This window comes from Sphaerodactylus townsendi, linkage group LG04 (assembly GCF_021028975.2).
Source record: "Sphaerodactylus townsendi isolate TG3544 linkage group LG04, MPM_Stown_v2.3, whole genome shotgun sequence".
Taxonomy (NCBI): Eukaryota; Metazoa; Chordata; class Lepidosauria; order Squamata; family Sphaerodactylidae; genus Sphaerodactylus; species Sphaerodactylus townsendi.
Window position 1 is genome coordinate 30,575,101 of NC_059428.1, and position 20,437 is coordinate 30,595,537.

Here is a 20,437-nt window from a genome sequence, read left to right on the forward strand (position 1 = left end):
ATAGTGGATGCCTTAATACGCACTAATGTTAATTTTTAATGCTGCTTTTAATCGGAAAAGGTTTATATTTTAGTTTTTTTTAGAGCCTGTACTATGTAACCATTGAATCAACTTGATTTTATTATATTGTGCTCTACTTATGTTGTTCACCGCCCTGAGCCCTTAGGGGGAGGGCGGTTTATAAACCGAATATATAAATAAATAAATAAATAAATAAATAAATAAATAAATAAACTTCATAATAAGTCCTAGCTTATCATTTCTAACCTTACAGTTGACTTTCCATCTTTGAGGAAACCAATAAAAATCCCAACAATGCATGATTTTACAAGATTGTCTGCAATGTCAGAGGAAAAAAAGATGATGTTGATTCATTTTAATGCTTATTGATTTTGACAGAGACTTCCATTTTAAACATGTAAAACAAGGCCTGTGTAAATTGGAATAAATCTGTGAAGGGTAGCACTATTATATGTGTAGGCATTGATAGTGATTGAGGATTTGTTATGAAAACGACAAAATTGATATTGAAGTATTTAGGTTTGTGTATCATGTAACCTTTTATGGGGTTTTGTGCATGCTCTGTATGAACTGCTTCTGAGTTATTACCTTACACTTTGTCTTCAACCAATTGAGAAGAACCAGCAGCAGCAGCAGGGCAATAACCATACAAATGGAACTGGTCACCCAGGGAACCAAGACAACAGTCATACACAAGGGCCTCCCTTGAAAAAAGTGAGAGTTGTTCCTCCTACCACTACCTCAGGTGGACTTATCATGACCTCAGACTATCAGGTATCTGTTTTCAATTTTCACATTTTGATTTTTGCATTATACATTATATTGCAAATCAATATATTTGTTTCTCAACATGATTATGTCTGGGGATACTTAAATCCAGGAACTAGAGCCATGAACAGACAACACAGATAATTGAGAGTTAGCGTGGTGTAGTGGTTAAGAGCAGGTGGATTCTAACCTGGAGAACTGGGTTTGATTTCCCCACTCCTCCATCTGAGTGGCAGAGGCATATCTGATGAACCAGATGTGTTTCCACATTCCTGCTGGGTGACCTTGGGCTGGCCACAGTTCTTTGGAGCTCTCTCATCCCACCTACCTCATAGGGTGACTGTTGTGGGGAGAGGAAGGGAAAGGAGCTTGTAAGCCACCTTGAGTCTCCTTGCAGGAGAGAAAGGTGGAGTATAAATCCAAACTTTTCTTCTTCTGGAAGAAGGGGTTAAAACCACTCAAAGTTTTGGCCTTGAGGGAGGAATCATCGTCTGGTTCACTGACAACCACCTGGCTACTTGCTGCCACCAAATTTACCCAACTCACCCAAGCGTGGCTACTTGTTACTACTCAACTGCAGCCACTCCATGAAAGCCAGTATTGTGTAGCAATTAGAGCTTCTGGCTAGGATCTGGGAGACCTAGGTTTGAATCCCCACTCCCGCCATGGATACTCCCTGTGTGACCTTAGCCACAGGATTGTTGTCAGGTTAAACTGGAAAAGAATGATACTGTGTTTCCCCAAAAATAACCCCTATTATGATTTTTCAGGATTTTTGGAGGATGCTTAAAATATAAGCCCTACTTCAAAAATAATCCCTACTGGTAGTTACAGATCAGGATGGTGTGATCCAGCAGGGTGCTCCCTGCCAATGAGGATGCAGCTTGCATCACGCATGACGGGGAAGCAACGGGGCTGCTGAGAGCCCACCTTAATGAATTGTGAAGGTACCATATTTCCCCTAAAATAAGCCCTACCCCGAAAGTAAGCCCTAATGCATCTTTTGGTGCAAAAATTAATATAAAATGCTGTCTTATTTTCGGGGAAATACAGTATAAGCTGCTGTGCGTCCTCATTGTAAGGAAGGGTGGACTGGAGCAAGGAAGAAGTCCTGTCAAGCTCCCTTTTAAAAAAAACAGCATACAAGAGGCTAAGGATAAGAGAGCTGGAGAGATCTGTGCTCAAGGAGCCTGCCGGCCAGAATAAAAAATACTTGTTGACAAATTCTCCGCAGGCTTCCAAACACACGACAGAATTCAAGCAGCAGAATGGGCTTAATTCGCTCTTTTGTGACATCTCTTTCAGCGTTCCAATCCCCATGCCGCCTATCCAAATCCCGGACCAAGCACATCGCAGCCACAGAGTAGCATGGGATATTCAACTACCTCCCAGCAGCCTCCACAGTACTCTCACCAGACGCACCGGTACTGAGCTGCACCTGAAAAAAAGTCAATGCACTGTTGCTAAGGCTGCAGGACTGGCCATGCTGCTGCCTGCCTGGAACCTGGCGTGGGCTGCAAGAATGTACTGTAACTATCGCATCTTCAAAATGTCTGATAGCCAAGTTCCACTACTTTTCACAGGTTGGGGGTAGTGGCTCCCTCAGATTGTACCCGTTTAAGGAGTTAGACTTGAAAAGAGAGTACTAGCACAGTTTGTGTTGTGGATATGCTACTTCCATAGTTTACTTGACATGGTTCAGACTGACCAACGCATTGTTTTCAGTGACAGTCTGTAGCAGTTGAAGCTGTGAAATGTGCTAGGGGCAAGCATTTTTGTTGTTGTGAATCCTATTGATGTTAACAACGTTATCTGACCAATAGTACGCAAAATCTCTTAACTGGTATTTGAAGCATACGGTGTGTGTTAACGAGACGGAAAAACTAACTGTGGCTCCAATTGAGAGGATTTTGATATACATTGATTTTTAGTGACTTTTTCGTGGGTTGATTCATTTTTCCACACTGATCAATGTTTTATGACCAACAAATTTGCTACAAGGAGATTTTTTTATCAAAAAAGAAAAAAAAACAATAGAAAATGAGCGTTTTCCAGCAGATTTACGAGCCTCCCAAAGATTAATTTTCAACATATGTTTATTTTGTTCTCGAATCTATGACTTGACTGGTATTAAAGCTGCTATTCAATAGTAAATGAGTGTGTTATTGAACATGTTTGGTCCAGAAAACAAACTGAAATGATTGTCATAGACAGTGTTTTATTTTTTCCTATTGGTGTTACTGATTTGTGAGCATGCTTTGGAATTTTAAAAAAAGCATGAGTGACGTTCCCTGCAAAAAATAAAAACAAAAAAACGAACAGTGCGGCATTAATTCAGATTTTTTTTTTGGTCATGATTTTTGAGAGCTGGCTTGATGTAGTGGATTTTAAATTTCGTTAATTATTTTTTAATACGGTCGCACGTTTGTGTAGGGGGTATCCTTATGAAAGCAAAGGTTTAAGGTGTTAGGAGAACCTTAGGATTTGAGGAAAAATATACCATACAATGTACTGTATCAAAACTATTTTCCATGAATGATGCAGGTATTCTGAATTTTAAAACAAAATCAACATTGTTAAAAACAAGGTGTTATGTAATAAAATTATTTTTCATAAATCTGCATATGAATTTTGCCTGTGTTCTTGTTCACTGACATCAAAAGGTATATAGTCTAGCTATTATACACCCCTGTTGTTGGTGGATAACTACATTTGTAAATGGGAGGAAGCTAATGTGGCCAAGCTATTAAGCACAGTTAGGTGGGGTGTCTGGAGCAAACTAATCAAGGACTTATTTTTGGGAACCTTTTTTAACAATTCAGTTCTTGTATCATAGTTCCCACATTGCCTTTAACGTCTTCTTACCATTTTACTTGCTTCCACTAACATCTCCTACACCCACAAGTAGGACTAGATTCCTAAGCTGAGAACAGCAGTGGCGTAGTGGTAAAGAGCAGGTGCACTCTAATCTGATTGAAGAACCGGGCTCTGCCACTTGAGCTGTGGAGGCTTATCTGGGGAACTAGATTAGCCTGTGCACTCCAACACACACCAGCTGGTTGACCTTGGGCTAGTCACAGCTCTTCAGAGCTCTCTCAGCCCCACCCACCTCACAGGGTGTCTGTTGTGAGGGGGGTAGGGCAAGGAGTTTGTAAGGAGACCCTTTGAGTCTTCTTACAGGAGAGAGTTTTTTAAATTCTCCTCCTCCTCCTCCTTCTTCTTCTTGAGATATTGTTATGGCCCCACATTTTATTTTGATGTGCTATGCAGCATGATGCTGAGCTAGAAGGGCCAGTGGTCTCACACAGTGTGGCTCCTATTACATCCTTCCCTTTTGTTCTTCCGTGACTGGAAAAAAAGTTGACACATCTAGCACTCCCATCTTTCCCCTGATGACCTTATCTCTGAACATTTATAGAACTGACCTTATCTCTGAACCTTTTATAGAACTAAGAAGTGTTTTTTACTGCATGTAATTGATCTTTCCTAAAAGGCAAAAAGATGCTGCCCCTACAGGAAACAAGCCTCAGCTGAATTCGAGTAGACAAGCTACTGCTGCCTTCCATTAGGTTCCAACTCAAGAAAATGATTTTGGACATGCATGAGCTTATGTTGTCTAGTCTTCAGCTTAGATTATTTTTCCCTGTCCGTAACTGACCGAGAACATGGAGACCAATGGTAGAGTACACATAGTGATTGTATAAAGTTAAATAAGAACATAAGAACATAAGAACAAGCCAGCTGGATCAGACCAAAGTCCATCTAGTCCAGCTCTCTGCTACTCGCAGTGGCCCACCAGGTGCCTTTGGGAGCTCACATGTAAGATGTGAACGCAATGGCCTTCTGCGGCTGTTGCTCCCGATCACCTGGTCTGTTAAGGCATTTGCAATCTCAGATCAAAGAGGATCAAGATTGGTAGCCATAAATCGACTTCTCCTCCATAAATCTGTCCAAGCCCCTTTTAAAGCTATCCAGGTTAGTGGCCATCACCACCTCCTGTGGCAGCATATTCCAAACACCAATCACACGTTGCGTGAAGAAGTGTTTCCTTTTATTAGTCCTAATTCTTCCCCCCACCCCAGCATTTTCAATGAATGCCCCCTGGTTCTAGTATTGTGAGAAAGAGAGAAAAATTTCTCTCTGTCAACATTTTCTACCCCATGCATAATTTTGTAGACTTCAATCATATCCCCCCTCAGCCGCCTCCTCTCCAAACTAAAGAGTCCCAAACGCTGCAGCCTCTCCTCATAGGAAAGGTGCTCCAGTCCCTCAATCATCCTTGTTGCCCTTCTCTGCACTTTTTCTATCTCCTCAATATCCTTTTTGAGATGCGGCGACCAGAACTGGACACAGTACTCCAAGTGCGGTCGCACCACTGCTTTATATAAGGGCATGACAATCTTTGCAGTTTTATTATCAATTCCTTTTCTAATGATTCCCAGCATAGAGTTTGCCTTTTTCACAGCTGCCATGCATTGAGTTGACATTCTCATGGAACTATCAACTAAGACGCCTAAATCCCTTTCCTGGTCTGTGACTGATAGCACTGACCCCTGTAGCGTGTATGTGAAGTTTGGATTTTTTGCCCCTATGTGCATCACTTTACATTTTGCTACATTGAACTGCATTTGCCATTTCTGAGCCCACTCACCTAATTTATCAAGGTCCGCTTGGAGCTCTTCGCAATCCTTTGTGGTTCTCACCACCCTACATAATTTGGTATCATCTGCAAACTTGGCCACCACGCTACCCACCCCTACTTCCAGGTCATTTATGAATAGGTTAAAGAGCACTGGTCCCAAAACGGATCCTTGGGGGGGACACCACTCCCTACATCTCTCCATTGTGAGAACTTCCCATTTACACCCACTCTTTGTTTCCTGTTTCTCAACCAGTTTTTAATCCATAGGAGGACTTCCCCTCTTATTCCTTCATTGCTGAGTTTTCTCAACAGTCTCTGGTGAGGAACTTTGTCAAAAGCCTTTTGGAAATCCAAGTAGACAATGTCCACCGGTTCACCCCTGTCCATATGCCTGTTTACACCCTCAAAGAACTCTAGTAAGTTTGTAAGACAGGATTTGCCTCTGCAAAAGCCATGCTGACTCTTTCTCAGCAGGTCTTGCTTTTCTACATGTTTTATAATTGTATCTTTAATGATAGATTCTACTAATTTACCAGGAACAGATGTCAAACTGACTGGCCTGTAATTTCCCGGGTCCCCCCTAGATCCTTTCTTAAAGATTGGTGTGACATTGGCCATCTTCCAGTCTTCAGGGATGGAGCCTGATTTCAGGTTCCACATTCAATGCCTGTCAACTCCATCTAAGAGATCAGGCTGAGGTGGCCTTTGCCCTGGAAAACCCACTGCCAGCGGGAGATGCTAACTAAACACAGCAACGTCCATAAACAAGTCAGTAACTGATAAACTGGTGAAATGTGGTCACTGCTGCATCCATTTCTCAGCACTCTGGTTCCTGTGTTTTGAAGCAGCTGAAGCTTCCAAGAGATCTTCACATCGGTCTTCCTCCAAATTAACTCCAACAGTAAAAGACCAAAGTGTGGTTAACTTTATCCAGGGGATACCTTTCCAGGAAAGAGTGTAACTTTCATATCAGTGGAGCTTGTCAAACGCTGCTTTGAGCCATGGATGTCACTTGGGATTTTAAAATATCTCCAAGGTACAGATTTGTTCCTTAAAAGTTGGGAGGTAGGGGTGGGGAAAGATACCATCCCATCAAGAACAGTTAATAAGCAACCATCATGGTGTGAACCTCTGTCTAACAGCACATTGCTGGATTTAGCTTTAGATGGTTTGCAGTTATCTGACATGTGAACTTCTGTAGGCACCTGTTCAGCAGTTTGTGCACTGAAACTATGTTTTTAAGCTCAATTGAAATACACCCAGTAACCAGTTTCATCCAAAAGCACCTAGGGTGGTAGAATCACTCCTGATCAGCTGGCTCAAGAAAGGGGCTTGCAATCTGCTAAAAGTTGGAACTATCTCAGGCATTTCCGAAAGTTGTTTTAAGGAGTGGTCTCATAATTACCTCCTTCAAGGCAGTTGGAACTATCCTCTCAAACAGGAATTCTTAATCTAGGTCCAGCCATCACTTCACTCTGACACAGTATGCGAAGAAGGATTGGGGGGGGGGGGGGGCAGGTAAGAAGCAGGGTCAACTTCCCCATCCAACATCTTCATGTTGCAAAAAATGACTATGGTCTCTTTGGTTGAGGCACTGACGCAGAAACACAGTGCCCAGAGCAGATGTAACTTTATTTGCCAAAAGTTTGCAAATATTTCACAGCGGTTGGTCAAAGGTTCCTTAGCCTTGTTGCTCGAATTCATATAAAACAGGTGTCTCGCCACACTCAACAGTTCTTTGGAATAGATCTGAGTGAATAAGATGGGGGCAAAGAGAGAATTTGTTTGCTTCTGTCACCAGTTCAGAATAGGTTGTCAGCTATGTGCATATTAAGAGTTCCTCCACCTACTATATGGTCATCATCTCTGTTGCTTCGTTGTCATAAATTCCTGGTATGCTGTACAGGCTCATTTGGATGGAAGCGAACATCTAGGAGCAGTTGTGTCAGCTGCCTGGGTCATTGATTCTTGAAGTCCTGCAAGGAGGTCTCTTATCAACAAAGCCAAGACCACCTCTCAAGTACGGATATCAGGTAAGGTGATCAGTATACCAACAGAATGACTGTTGTGCCATTTGTATTCAACATGGTAGAAATACACAAAGAAATACACAAATACAGACTGGGTGGCTGGTAATGGAGGGATTGATTGCACATTTCTGACTTTTGGCCATCAATATTTTAGTTATTGATACCTCAAGGTTCTGGTGTTTTCTTGTTGTGTATAATATACTCTATAACAGTGATGGCAAACCTATGGCACGGGTGCCAGAGGTGGCACTCAGAGCCCTTTCTGTGGGCACGCACAAACCAGAGTCTCCATCATGTAAAATCGCCAATAACCACATCTAGGCTGGCCTGGAGCCCACTGGACTCTGATTATTAGCAGTTAAACCCTAAAAGACCCTAGTTTTGGGAAAGCAGAAAGTGTAGGTAACCCTGTTAAAGCGGCTTTCATTAAGCTCCCAACTGATTTTCAAGAACCGAAGAACCAAAAGTGCGTTGATCATTTACCTGGGAGTAAGCTTGGTTGCTGGCAATAGAGCTTGCTTCTGAGTAAACCTTCCTAGGGTCGTGATTCACCCATTGGAAGAGTTGCACGGTTGCGTCAAAGCAAAGCCACTGACTACCACCAAGCTTACTCTCGAGTAACACATGCCTCGGAGCCAACCGTTTTTTCGAAACTAAAACCTCAGTATTCAGGTTAAATTACTGTGTTGGCACTTTGTGATAAATAAGTGGGTTTTGGGTTGCAATTTGGGCACTCGGTCTCGAAAAGGTTCGCCATCACTGCTCTATAATCTATCTTAGCAGGTATGTCTTCAAAATTTCAACAGCAATCCTAAACTGGCCTATTCAGGTCTATTCATTGTGGTTTCCTCCCTGGAAAATATCCTTAGTATTGCTCCAATATTTTCTCCCAGAAGTCTATATTAGGTCCACTGAAACCATCGTGAATAGACAAAAATCAAGAATTCATTATGCCAAAATGATCAGTCTAATGCAGGGGGGGCCAACCTATGATGCTCCAGATGTTCATGGACTACAATTCCCAATTGGCCATGCTGGCAGGGGCTTATGGGAATTGTAGTTCATAGACATCTGGAGCACCATAGGTTGGCCACCCCTGGTTTAATGCAATAGGGCGTGAACCTGTACTTTTACTGTACATTCCTAAATAGAATGATTTCCCTCTGAAGCCCACTGATTTCAATGGATCTAAAAGGGTTAACTGCTTAAGGTTGCACTAATCATTTAGCAGGGGGGTGGGAAGCACTAGTGCAAATGACTTGCTGAATATGGAAAGTAAGCTGTTTTTTTCCCTTTACAACCTAGTGAGAAAATACTGTCTCGTTTCCTAGTCACATGATTCCATTCTGATCTTGCCCAGTAGATTTGTACTTGTTATTTTGCAAAAGATAAAGACCCTACGGCTGTGATGGCTCCACTGGAAGAAAAGGCACAGTACAGTGCTTGAAAAGCTTGAGGAAAAAAATCTCACGAGAAACGATGCTTGAAAACTGGTCTCGGGCTTTTAACTCTGAAATGTCATGTAGACAATTTAACTGCTGATAAATATCTGAGGCCCTGGCACTCCAGAGACTCTTGCCACTGGAGGCTGTTTGGTGTTTCCTGTCTAGCACAAATGGGTAAATTGCTGCCTTAGGTATGCCGGCTCTTGATGTATGTCCCTCGGCAAGATGTCTCAGGGTGATGTGCATTTAATAGAGTGAGGTTAATATCGTGGTGATTTATCTCATTGTGGTAAGATCATGCCTGAAAGTCAATAATCCCAGGAGTTACGTTTTAAAGTGTTCAATAAAGATGATTTAATAGAACAGCTCACACTAGTGATCGGTTCAAGAACAGAGATGGTAATCTTTGTAATAAAACAAAAAACTGGAAGATGACAATTAGCCTCTGGAATTTATTGGTAGGTTAAATTGTTAGATTAATATACATATATATAAGCTAAGCGACACTGAAGGACGATAGACACGGGTTACAGGCACTGCGGGGGAGAGATGTCCAGCATCCCTTTGGAGCACCTTCTCCCTTCACCTTTTATTATTAATCTTATCAGGGTAAAAGACAATGGGACCAGCGGGGGATTACAGGCAAGGGTTGCACCACCGTGGTCAGCGAAGGCATGTTCTTGCAGGAGCCAGAGAGTCTGCAAGTCAGCAGTTTCTGCCCGAATACACATTAGCCCAGAGGAGAGGGTGGGCACGTGAATGACCCGTGAGCTGAGAGGGAACTCCTGGCCAGGAGTGTGCTCACTGGGCGGGGCGCCTCCCGGCGTCCAGGCTTCCCAACACGATACATGCTTTGGCTTTTAAAGATATATGGTTAGAGCTGACCTGAAAATCTCCTGGCTGAGATAGCAATATTAGCTGTTCTATACATGGCCCACACAATCATGCTCTGCATGTGAACTACCCAGAGGTATCAGCTAGTCTAGGGGTGGCCAACCTATGGTGCTCCAGATGTTCATGGACTTCAATTCCCATCAGCCCCTGGCAGCATGGCCAATTATTTGATTTATCACACAATGCAAATAAATCTTATGTTTGTGTGAATGATAAGAACATAAGAACATAAGAACAAGCCAGCTGGATCAGACCAGAGTCCATCTAGTCCAGCTCTCTGCTACTCGCAGTGGCCCACCAGGTGCCTTTGGGAGCTCACATGCAGGATGTGAAAGCAAACGGGCCTTCATGGGCAGCTGTTAAGCTCCTGCAAGCACCTGGACTGTTAAGGGCGGCATTTGCAATCTCAGATCAAAGAAGATCAAGGATTGGTAGCCATAAATCGACTTTCTCTCCCTCCATAAATCTGTCCAAGTTTTCCCTTTTAAAGCTATCCAGGTTAGTGGCTATCACTACAATCTCCTGTATGGCAGCATATTCTCTTAAACACCTAATCACACGTTGTGTGAAGAAGTGTTTCCTTTTATTAGTCCGAATTCTTCCCCCCCCATGCATTTTCTGCAGTGAATGCCCCTGGTTTTCTTAGTGGAGTTGTGAGAAAGAGAGAAAAATTTCTCTCTGTCAACATTTTCTACCCCACGCATAATTTTATAGACTTCAATCATATCCCCCCTCAGCCGCCTCCTCTCCAAACTAAAGAGTCCCAAACGCTGCAGCCTCTCCTCATAAGGAAGGTGCTCCAGTTATCATTTTAGTTATCATTTTAACTAAATGATAGTTATCATTTTAAATATGGGAAGAAGGGGAGAGACATCTAAACCTCTAACTTGGCCTTCAGAAATAATAGCAGTGAATTCTGCAAGTCAGGTTGGCGCCATTAACGAAGCAGTTAAAATGACTTGAAATGGGGAATTGGCAAGGGGTTGCGCAAACATGTTTACTCCCTCCACTGGCATCAGGAGCACCTGCACCAGTGGAGGGGGCAAAGGCACTGCCAGCCAACCATGCCTCAGCTCTACAATGGCAAAAGCTGAATGTCTGGACCACCATGGAGCTGCGCTGCTGTCTCAGTTGGACTCCAGTGGCCGGGGGGTGGGGGTATGGAATTTTCAGGGGTGGAGCTGATGTTAGCTTGCACTGCGGGTTTCCCGCTAGTTGTTCTGTGGCCTGGGTCCATTAAGTCCTATGGGGGGCTTTCTGACAGCAGGGTTTTCTGGGGGGATTTTTCTGCCTCCCCGTGCCACCGGAAAGCCCTGTGGAGGCAATGGGGCAGCACCACAGTGGTGTCATTCCCAGCTGCCAGGGGCTCTACACTGGGCTGCCTGATCCTCTCCCTCTCAATCAATATTTTTGGCTATAATAATTTAAAACATATTTTCTTCAAAAGCTCTCCTGTATATTTTAGCATCAGTGACTTTAGAACATGTAATGGGACAGTTTCAAGAGCGTGGGGCTGAATGTTGCCTGCATTAAGAACTGAGAAACAGGCCTTCTGAATGTAGAAAGTTGTGCACAGGAAGAAAGGAAGCATAAGAAAAAACTGCTTGCTCCCAGCATGGACAAACAGAGGTTGTCATCATCCCTGAATGTCATGGTCAGGAGTGTGCTGCCCATGGGCACATGGGATATCCCATGTTCCCCGGAGCACACCATTTTATCATGCCATGTGTCTCATGCCTGCCCCCTGCCCCTCCTCCTGCTGTGTGGTAGCTCTGGTGCAGCTACTCCCCCCAAGTGCCAGGGACACCACTTCCTCGCTGGCCGAAAGCTATCCTCTAGGCTCCCCAGGCCAGCTCCCATTCCCCCCAGGGAGGGGAGGAGCCAGCCTGCTGCTGCAGTGCCCACTCGAGCAGCCCATCCAAGCCACCCACCACTGGGCGCCACTCTCTGGCCTCCCTGCAGGTCCTGGGGAGGGCATCCAGCCTGCTGGGAGGACAGGGGGGCAGGGCTCAGCAACAGGAGGCCTAAGTGGGCACCACGGTGGCAGGCCAGCTCCGGGAGGGCAGGAGCTGATCTTCTGCTGTGGCGCCCACCCAAGCTGCCTGTCGTCGAGCCCTGCCTCCTGGCTGCCGTAAGTGGGGCACGGGGGCGTGGGGAGCCAGGCTGGGTGGTGCGGGGAGCCGGAGGGGTGGGGTCATGCCCCAGGCACCATTTAGGCCTGGTACACCTATGATTATGATACCTGCTCTATTTTTACTTGTCTTTGAATTATTCTGAAAATGCTCTAGGGGTACAAGATCTATTTTGGAGGGGTGCCTGGGGAGCACAAAGGGCAGGCACGAAAGGGTGCCAGGTGCTCTAAGAATTCACTCGAAGAACTGTTTCCCCCAGACTCTGCAGAGTCCATCCTCCAAAGCTTCCATTTTCCCCAGGAGGACGGATCTCTCCAGTCTGAGGGTCGGTTGTAATTTCATAAGGACTCCAGGCCCTAAACTGCTCTGGTATTTATGGTTGTCTTGACTTCATTTTTTCCTAGCTGTAAGTTTCACTCTGCTTTTTCATTCTTTCCTTATTTTTTTTAACCCGGTCTGTACTGTTTAAATGATCCTAGCTGCCTTGTATGCTTTTAGCTGTGTCTGTACTATATAAATCTTTTAATTTTAAACTCATCGTGTGCAGTTTTTACAGAATCCACCAGAGGGCAAATCTCTCAGGTTTTGGTTTTAAAGATTTATTTTAGAAGTACTGTTGAAAAACTGAGTTTTAAATTGCTCCTGCCATCAACATTTTTTTCTGCAATAATATTAGTCGAACCACATTGTATTTGTATATGTTTCTTTTAAAAACTGATCTTCAATTTAAGTAATAAATTGAAATTTTCCTAGTAACCAAGCAAAGTGATCTTCAGTACAATGATGGAAAAGGATGCAGGAATGCTGACAGTTACAGGAAAACAGTCAGAGGAACCAATGAGGTGTAGTGGTTAAGAGCAGTTGGATTCTAATCTGGAGAACTGGGTTTGATTCCCCACTCCTCCACCTGAGTGGCAGAGGCTTATCTGATGAACCAGATGTGTTTCCACATTCCTGCTGGGTGGCCTTGGGCTGGCCACAGTTCTTTGGAGCTCTCTCAGCCCCACCTACCTCACAAGGTGTCTGTTGTGAAGAGAGGAGAGGAAAGGAGTTTTGTAAGTCACCTTGAGTCTCCTTACGGGAGATAAAGATGGGGTGTAAATCCAAACTCTTTTTCTTTATCATCACCTTTTGAAATGCCAAAACACAGTAGACGCAGTGGTGGCGAACCTTTGGCACTCCAGATGTTATGGACTACAATTCCCATCAGCCCCTACAATTGGCCATGCTGGCAGGGGCTGATGGGAATTGTAGTCCATAACATCTGGAGTGCCAAAGGTTCGCCACCACGGCAGTAGAGCAGCATTTTAAGTGGTGTTGAAAAGGGTGATGATACATTTTTGGAAGATGATACATTTTGCATGATGATACATTTTGCATGATGATACATTTTTGGAAGAAAAGAAAGAATTAGCTATTTTTTTAAAGTTTGTACTCCAGAACATATCTGAAGTTCTGCTTGAATGAAGACATTACATAGATGAGAAGTAATGTTCTAGTTGTTTTCCCTGTACATTCAAATATCAATTAGAATGGCTTTCTTGTGTCAGACTCAAGAGAGAAGTGATAGGAATGACAGAGCTATGTGCTGTGGATAATTACTTCCACTACCACTGTGGATAATTACTTCCACTATCATATGTGTTATGCTTAGCAAGGGAATGAAAGAACTCTTGTCATACGTGGTATCAATAGAAGATCTTTCAACCCCCTTTTAAAATCCTGAGAATCTGCACTTTCTGTGTTCAAAAGTTATATTCTCGCCTAGGAGGTTGCAGCATAAAATTGTGATTATTCATCAGGGGTTTCTATATCTGTTCCAGTAGTTCTGGACTGAATCACTGCCTTTGAATCTTCCTTTTCATAGCAAAATCTCTTTGTGTCCTCTCCAAATCATGAAAGCGACATGAAAATCCAAAGCAACCAATATTGATAATATTGTGTTGGTCCATGTTGGTGGGCGTGTAGATCTTAGCAGAAGGGTGATATAAACCAAACAGCCAGCTCTGCCTAATATCTAACTACTGTTTGAACCAACTACAGTTTCTGAACCACCTTTGAGTTAAATAATGTATTTAGCACGTTTCAGGAATCAAGATACAAGCCCTTTGTAGAGGGCAACATAAGGATGGCACATCCCATAAGCTTGAATCTAACAATCTGTCAGTGGGTGGTGCTGGTGGAAGTAGATTTTCACTTCTTGGGGCAGAAACTTATGGCTTGGATCCAGTAGTCTTGTAATCAAGGATTGAGGGGTGTTTCGCCATGCCTTTTCTGCCGCCTCTTTGATTCCCCAGAAAGTTGATGAACAACCATGCAGGTTAGGCAGCTGTAATGAGGAGGAAGAAAGAGGGAAATCTACTTGCACAGGGAGGGTTGAATTCACCCCCCCTTCCCTACCTCACTGCAGTCCCCTGACCCCAGAGGCGTAGCGCCAAGGGGACGGTGGGGGGGGGGGTGCACGACGCACCAGGTGTGCACCCCTTTGGGGGCGTGGCGAGGTGGGGACGTTCCGGGACGGGGCTGAGGATGCTCCTATGCACTCGGCGCTTTCCCCCCTTGCTCTGCCTGACCCACGTTACTGTTTGCTTGTGATCTCAGAAATAAACTTTTAGAGGAATTGGAAGGGACTGTGTTGCTTACCTCTTTTGAGATTCAAGAGGAAGAATGCAAAGGAAATTAATAGGTTAACAGGAAAAGTACTGATGTTGTGAAGTCAACAACATTTGGGAAAGAATAAGACAAAGAGAGCTACGAAGCACAGTATTCTAAGGAGAGATTGGGAAATCCCATCAGATTTTGCTGTCTATCTTGCTTGGTGTTTCAAAGAACTCTTTCCATTCCCTTCTTGCTTGCTGTGAGTGCCACATAAACACTGGCAGATGGAGACTGTCGGAGCAGTCGAGGGATCTGAGGAGTGAGGAAACTGCTAAGAAGCTGGAGAGTGGAACAAAAGAGACTTTGTGTGTGTCCTGATTTGGCTTCAGGGATTTAACAGCTGATCCTTCCCTCAATCTAAGAGCAATAGCTGTGGGTGTGCTCAATCAAACTGAGAATAGACATGAAAACTAAACATGCCTGGTACATTTACGAGAAACTTCTAGCGTTATAATGAAATGTGCCCCTTTTGTATGATCATAACCCACAACCCCTTTCAGATGGAATGGATAGGTCTAAGCTAACTAGTAGATGGATCAGTAAATAGGAGTACATACGCAGTACTTTCATGTAAATCATGCATTTAATGGATATCATGTGTGCCACTATTAACTTCACAGGATGTAGATGAAATTCTGCAGGGGCAGCTCCGTATTCCCTCCCTGATGCACTTTCCTCTACAGTGCACAAATGTTGTCAGTGCAGCAGCCGTGTTTAGTATGGTAGAGCCACTGAGAACAATGATTCTATTTATGGATTTCTCCAGTATCTAATGAGTTTAGCTCATTACAGCACGTTCATCAGACTGTGAAGCATTTTTACATATGGCACTAATAAAAAGGAGAAGAGTTTGGATTTATACCCCCCCTTTCTCTCCTGTAAGGAGACTCAAGGTGGCTTACAAACTCCTTTTCCCTTCCTCTCCCCACCACAGACACCTTGTCAGGTGGGTGGGGCTGAGAGGGCTCCGAAGAGCTGTGACTAGCCCAAGGTCACCCAGCAGGAATGTCGGAGTGGGGAATCAAACCCATTCCTGCAGATTAGAGTCTCCTGCTCTCAGCCACTACACCACACTCTAATAAGGACATTTGCACCTCCTTCACTTTCTTTGAACCACATATAAATAGTGTTAATGCAAGAAAGAATTTGGGAGAAAAATCAAATGTACCTTACAGCGGATTATTTAGAAACTGCTTTATCAGTCAAAATGGCCATTGTCTCTTAATTCATCGTTGAGCATAAATCAATTGTAAGTGATGAATGACATCCTGACACTTGAAAATACATATACAGTGGAACTTCGGTTTTCATTGCCTTCGGTTTTAATCGGTTTTGGTTTTCATCGATATGAAGTAAGGTGCAGGGGTTTGTGGAGAAAAATCACCCAGACAAAGCTGTTGCAGGCCGTGTCTGCAACTTGTTTAATGATAATGTCTTGCCCCATTTCAGACAAATCTTAAAGAGGCGTCAGAAACAGACTGCTTTTGACAGCTTTCTGGTGCGACATTGGTCCACTGGCTCTGAAGCTGGTCCTAGTGTTATTGTTTGTTACTGTTTTCCCCATTAAACTCTATGTTTATTCACCAAAAAAAAATGTGTTTTTGGTATGTTTTTTGGAGTGCCTAGAACGGATTAATTGGATTTACATTGATTCCTATGGAAAAGTTTGCCTCGGTTTTCATCGGTTTCGGTTTTCATCGGTTCTTTTCGGACGGATTACCAACGAAAACCGAGGTTCCGCTGTACTATGTACATACAGTTATCACATCAGCTGGAATTGGATGCAGCTTCCTGCTGGATATGTCCTGTGGAAAACTCAGGCTTACTGGTCTGCAATATGTGGAGTAGCTCAGTCAGATGCAGCCTAAGCAGCAATAACAATCAAATGTTTCAATCTTCTGGGTTGTTAAAACTTGGCATCTTCACTTTATTTTTGGTGATCCGGTGGGGTTCAAGGGCTTTCAAATATGGGTGTGTGAAAGGCGTATCAAAGGTTGCCACTTTCCCAAGGAAGGCCTTAAAATCCAAATGACACAGCTGTAATTTGTGATTTAGATGTCGTTTTAGAGAGATTATCTCAAGAAGATTCACTCAGTGGTAAGTTTTCTGCAAATCACATTCATGGACTGATTCAATTTGCAGTGCAATCCTGAGGAGAGTTACGCCCTTTTACGTCTGTTGTAGTCAACAGACTTTAAAAGATGTCAATCTGTTCAGGTTTGCACAGCCAATATGTCGGGTCTTCAGCCCAACAGACTTAACTGACCTAGGAAGGTCACTAAGATGCTAAGTAGTCAACATCCTTAAATAATTAAAAGCATTTTTGCCTGAGAGTAAGTGAGGTACAGTCATTCCCTCTGACTGGAGATGCTCATGTGGGGGGGGGGGGGGGTGAGAGAAAGAATGTTCTCTAGATTTCTATTCACTGCTGCAATAAAGAGACTATTCACGGGATCTGAGATTAATTTCTCTAAAGCTTAATCCAAACAACCAGCAGACAGTTTTGTATTTATATCCAAGCAGGAGAAAAAGAAACAAAATCAGTGTGTTTGCATATTTTAAAATTGCTTGTTACTTCTAATTGGTGCTGTTTTGTTTTGATTTTTACAGCGGTATAAAAAGAAGGGGTAGCTTAAAAATAAGTAGCAACAGGACTGGGAAATCCCCCAAATGTCTAAAACCTTGGTGCTAATACCCTCTGGAATGCTTTGACTCCACACAGCTGGCTTCTAGGAATTTCCTCGCTTTAAATAGGACTCTTCGAAGGACTAGCTTTATTGCCGCAGAAATAAATTAATGTCAGAAGGAGGACTAATTCAAACCCTCTTTGCTAAGTTTTTCATGAGAAATCCGAATTTGTATTCTTCTGAATTTCTTTCTTGAATTATTTAAGGATTTTAAGATGGAAAAGGTGTATGAGGATTATATTTGGTATGTTTGGCCAGACAACATTTAGACAGAAAAAAGGAAATGTCTCATAGCATGAATTTACTGCAACAAAATACGATCATGGTGGTCATAGCTTAGGTAGCTTTAAAAGTGACAAATTGATAAAGGATGTGTCTGTCAATAGGACAGCTAAATGCAATCTCCATGTTTAGAGGCAATATAACTAAATAGCAGGTACCAGGAACAAAAAATAGAAGAAGGATACTAGTGGAATTGCGTTTCAGAGGGTAGATGTGTTGGTCTATTGGATGGAAAGACAGGACAGAAATGTTTTAAATAAAATAAATAATATTATTCCATCACTTCCTCTGAGTTTCGGCTTTGTGGTAGATATAGTCATATATGGCAAAGCTGATTTTGCCTGACACCATTCACTTAGCCAATTTAAGGAAACTATAGCTTGTTTCTTAAGAGAAACATCTGACGGAATAATTTTAAAATTCCTCTCATAACCTCTTATCTGGAGATGAAATTCTTTTTTCAGTGCAGTCTTCTGTGGAATTATTCCAATCAAAGCCCATTGAATTGTCTGGGCTCAGGCTTGGAGTAATTTTGCATAAGATTTTATTATGAAACTAAGAAAGCTCTGCAAAGGATGATCTGTTAGGGAAGAACTGGAGCAACAATGCCATTTGCACAAATTGCAGATCTCTCCAGGTCTGTTTGACAGTTAAATTATAGAGTGCCTGCAAATTCCCTTCTGCAGCTGTGGGCCGTTCACTGTGTGAAAGTACAAGGCTGGAAAAAAAGATGGGAAATGCAAACAGGTAATCATATATAGGCAGGATGTGAAAGCATGTGAGCTCCCAAAGGCATCTGGTGGGCCACTGCGAGTAGCAGAGTGCTGGACTAGATGGACTCTGGTCTGATCCAGCAGGCTCTTTCTTATGTTCTTAACATTTGTGCGTATATGTGATTACCTGTTTGTATGTTGGGTGTATGCATGTTTGCATTATATGTCCCTTTCAATCCATTTCAAATATTTTATACTTCAGATGACAACCAAGATTCAAAAATCCATTTAACATGTGCCCAAACCCTTAAGGATATCCAGCAGACTTTTTCCATGGTTCCTTTTAATAACAAGATTCCATGTCATATTGTTAACTGCTTGTGGACATGTGCCATATTTGTGGATTGTATTTGTGGATTCTTATCTTTAAACAAGTATGTTGACTGTTCAGTGCTGCCTTCGTAGAAGAAACTGCTGCTCTCCATGGTGCTGAATGTATACTAGCAATAGCATGAATTATCACTCGATTGATAAATGAAAGGGAATCGTTCAAATTGGATAAGCAACAGAGGAAAACCCTACGCTGGTTCTCAAGCCCCCCAAAGTAATTAGCCTTAGTGCCATGAAAGTACTGATCTTTTACAGGTCTCCACAAATTGAAGTGATACAAGTCAATGGTTATTCTTTATTGACTGTATGCAGTATAAGATTTTTGTTGCCAGATTAACCATGCAAACGAAAAAAGTAATTATATGGTTTGCATGGGTCCTACCTTTTACTAGCTAGATGACCTTGCTAAATGATGCTGTTGTGATGGACTGCGCAGATAAATAAGGTTTGGAAGTGCAGCCAAAGTAGAGTCGCAAACAAAGTGTAAGGGGAAAAACTACACAGGAACTGAACAGCACTCTGATTGGGTAAACTGACCCAATCTGACTGGTGGAGCAATCAACTGACTAATAGATGGAGGAAGTGTCTCTCTGAGATTGAACATCTTTTGGATTTGAATTCCTGTGTGTTAATATCAAGTCTCCTAACTGTGTGTGAAAATTTATCTTGAGAGGATTTCAGTCAGAGGGTGAATCTGATCTGAAATATGGGGTGTGTCAGTGTATGCTGAGAGCAAAAATACAGACAAAATAACTGTAAGTTTATTTGCTAGTTAAGCCAGAGGTGGTGAAAATGGAGACTTTCCACAGTGACCATAAATAAAGGATGAGGGGAATATAACCTCTGGGACATAGAATTCCTAAGCCAGTTATAAAAGAACTTGAAGGAAGATTCCCTGCCTGGCAGTGGCGTAGCGCCAACGGGTGGTGGTTAAGAATCTGTGGCCAAGGTCCTGGAGTTAACCATAACACAGTGGCACTGATTAATCATACTGGCGGCTTGGTTGATTTTCTTTTAGGAGAGCCCAGCCTGATATGGAGCAATGAAGCTCCTGGAGGTGGTTTAATTGGTAAATAGAGGAAATATTGGGTTTCCTGGAGGAAAGCTGCAAGTCCTTCTCTGATAAGCACTGTGTGAGATAGACACTCTAAATTAGAAATTATCTTAGAGTTGAGGAACTGTGTAGGTTATACTTACCTGAGGGTAGAAATTGTGGCTTTGTTAGAACATAAACTAGAGAGCCAATCAGAAAACTGAACACTTATCTTAGTGGGTCCTCAGTTTGTGGAAACTTTAAGTGACTGTAACATCTTGAAGGCACTAAAGATGTGTGAACCTGTATCAACTGTAAAAAGATACTGAAACAACTTGTAAAGAGGAGACTCTCAAGTCTCTGGTGCCAGTTTATTATTTTTTTTCTGACAGAAAGGAAAATATTATTTTGGTGTCTTACAAGAGCTGCTAATCTTCCTGTCTGTGAAGTGCCCCAGTTGAATAACTAAAGACCTTTCTTACTGTTTAATTTAAGTTATAAAAGTGGGAATTCGCAAAGTGTATACACAAAGTCTAAATTACCAAATTCATGCTACTGCATTGCATACTGACAAACAAACAAAAGAGCAGTCAATGCATAATTGTTTGAATTTTGGAGGGAAAAATCTCCTCAGGGCACAAGTCAGTGGGAAAGCACTTCAGGGCACCAAAGACACAGACTCCAAGGCATTATATCTGCTGAAGTTTGTTCCTTCCCCAAACTCTCCATCCCAAGGCTCCAT

At 42.8% G+C, this 20,437-nt stretch overlaps 1 protein-coding gene across 4 annotated transcripts in view; it reads left to right on the plus strand.

Moving 5' to 3' along the window:
• The window catches only part of CDK8 (cyclin dependent kinase 8), a 47,923-nt gene extending 44,513 nt beyond the window's left edge, over positions 1 to 3,410 (plus strand). For 3 of the 4 annotated variants that reach the window (XM_048493822.1, XM_048493824.1, XM_048493825.1), the window contains 2 exons: positions 637 to 795; positions 2,095 to 3,410. In XM_048493822.1, coding sequence (XP_048349779.1) covers positions 637 to 795; positions 2,095 to 2,220 — 285 coding nt within the window. In that variant the 3' untranslated portion in view covers positions 2,221 to 3,410. The remainder of the gene's footprint in view (positions 1 to 636; positions 796 to 2,094) is intronic. The other variant, XM_048493823.1, reaches the window with a different exon arrangement.
• The last annotated feature ends 17,027 nt before the right edge of the window (positions 3,411 to 20,437 follow it).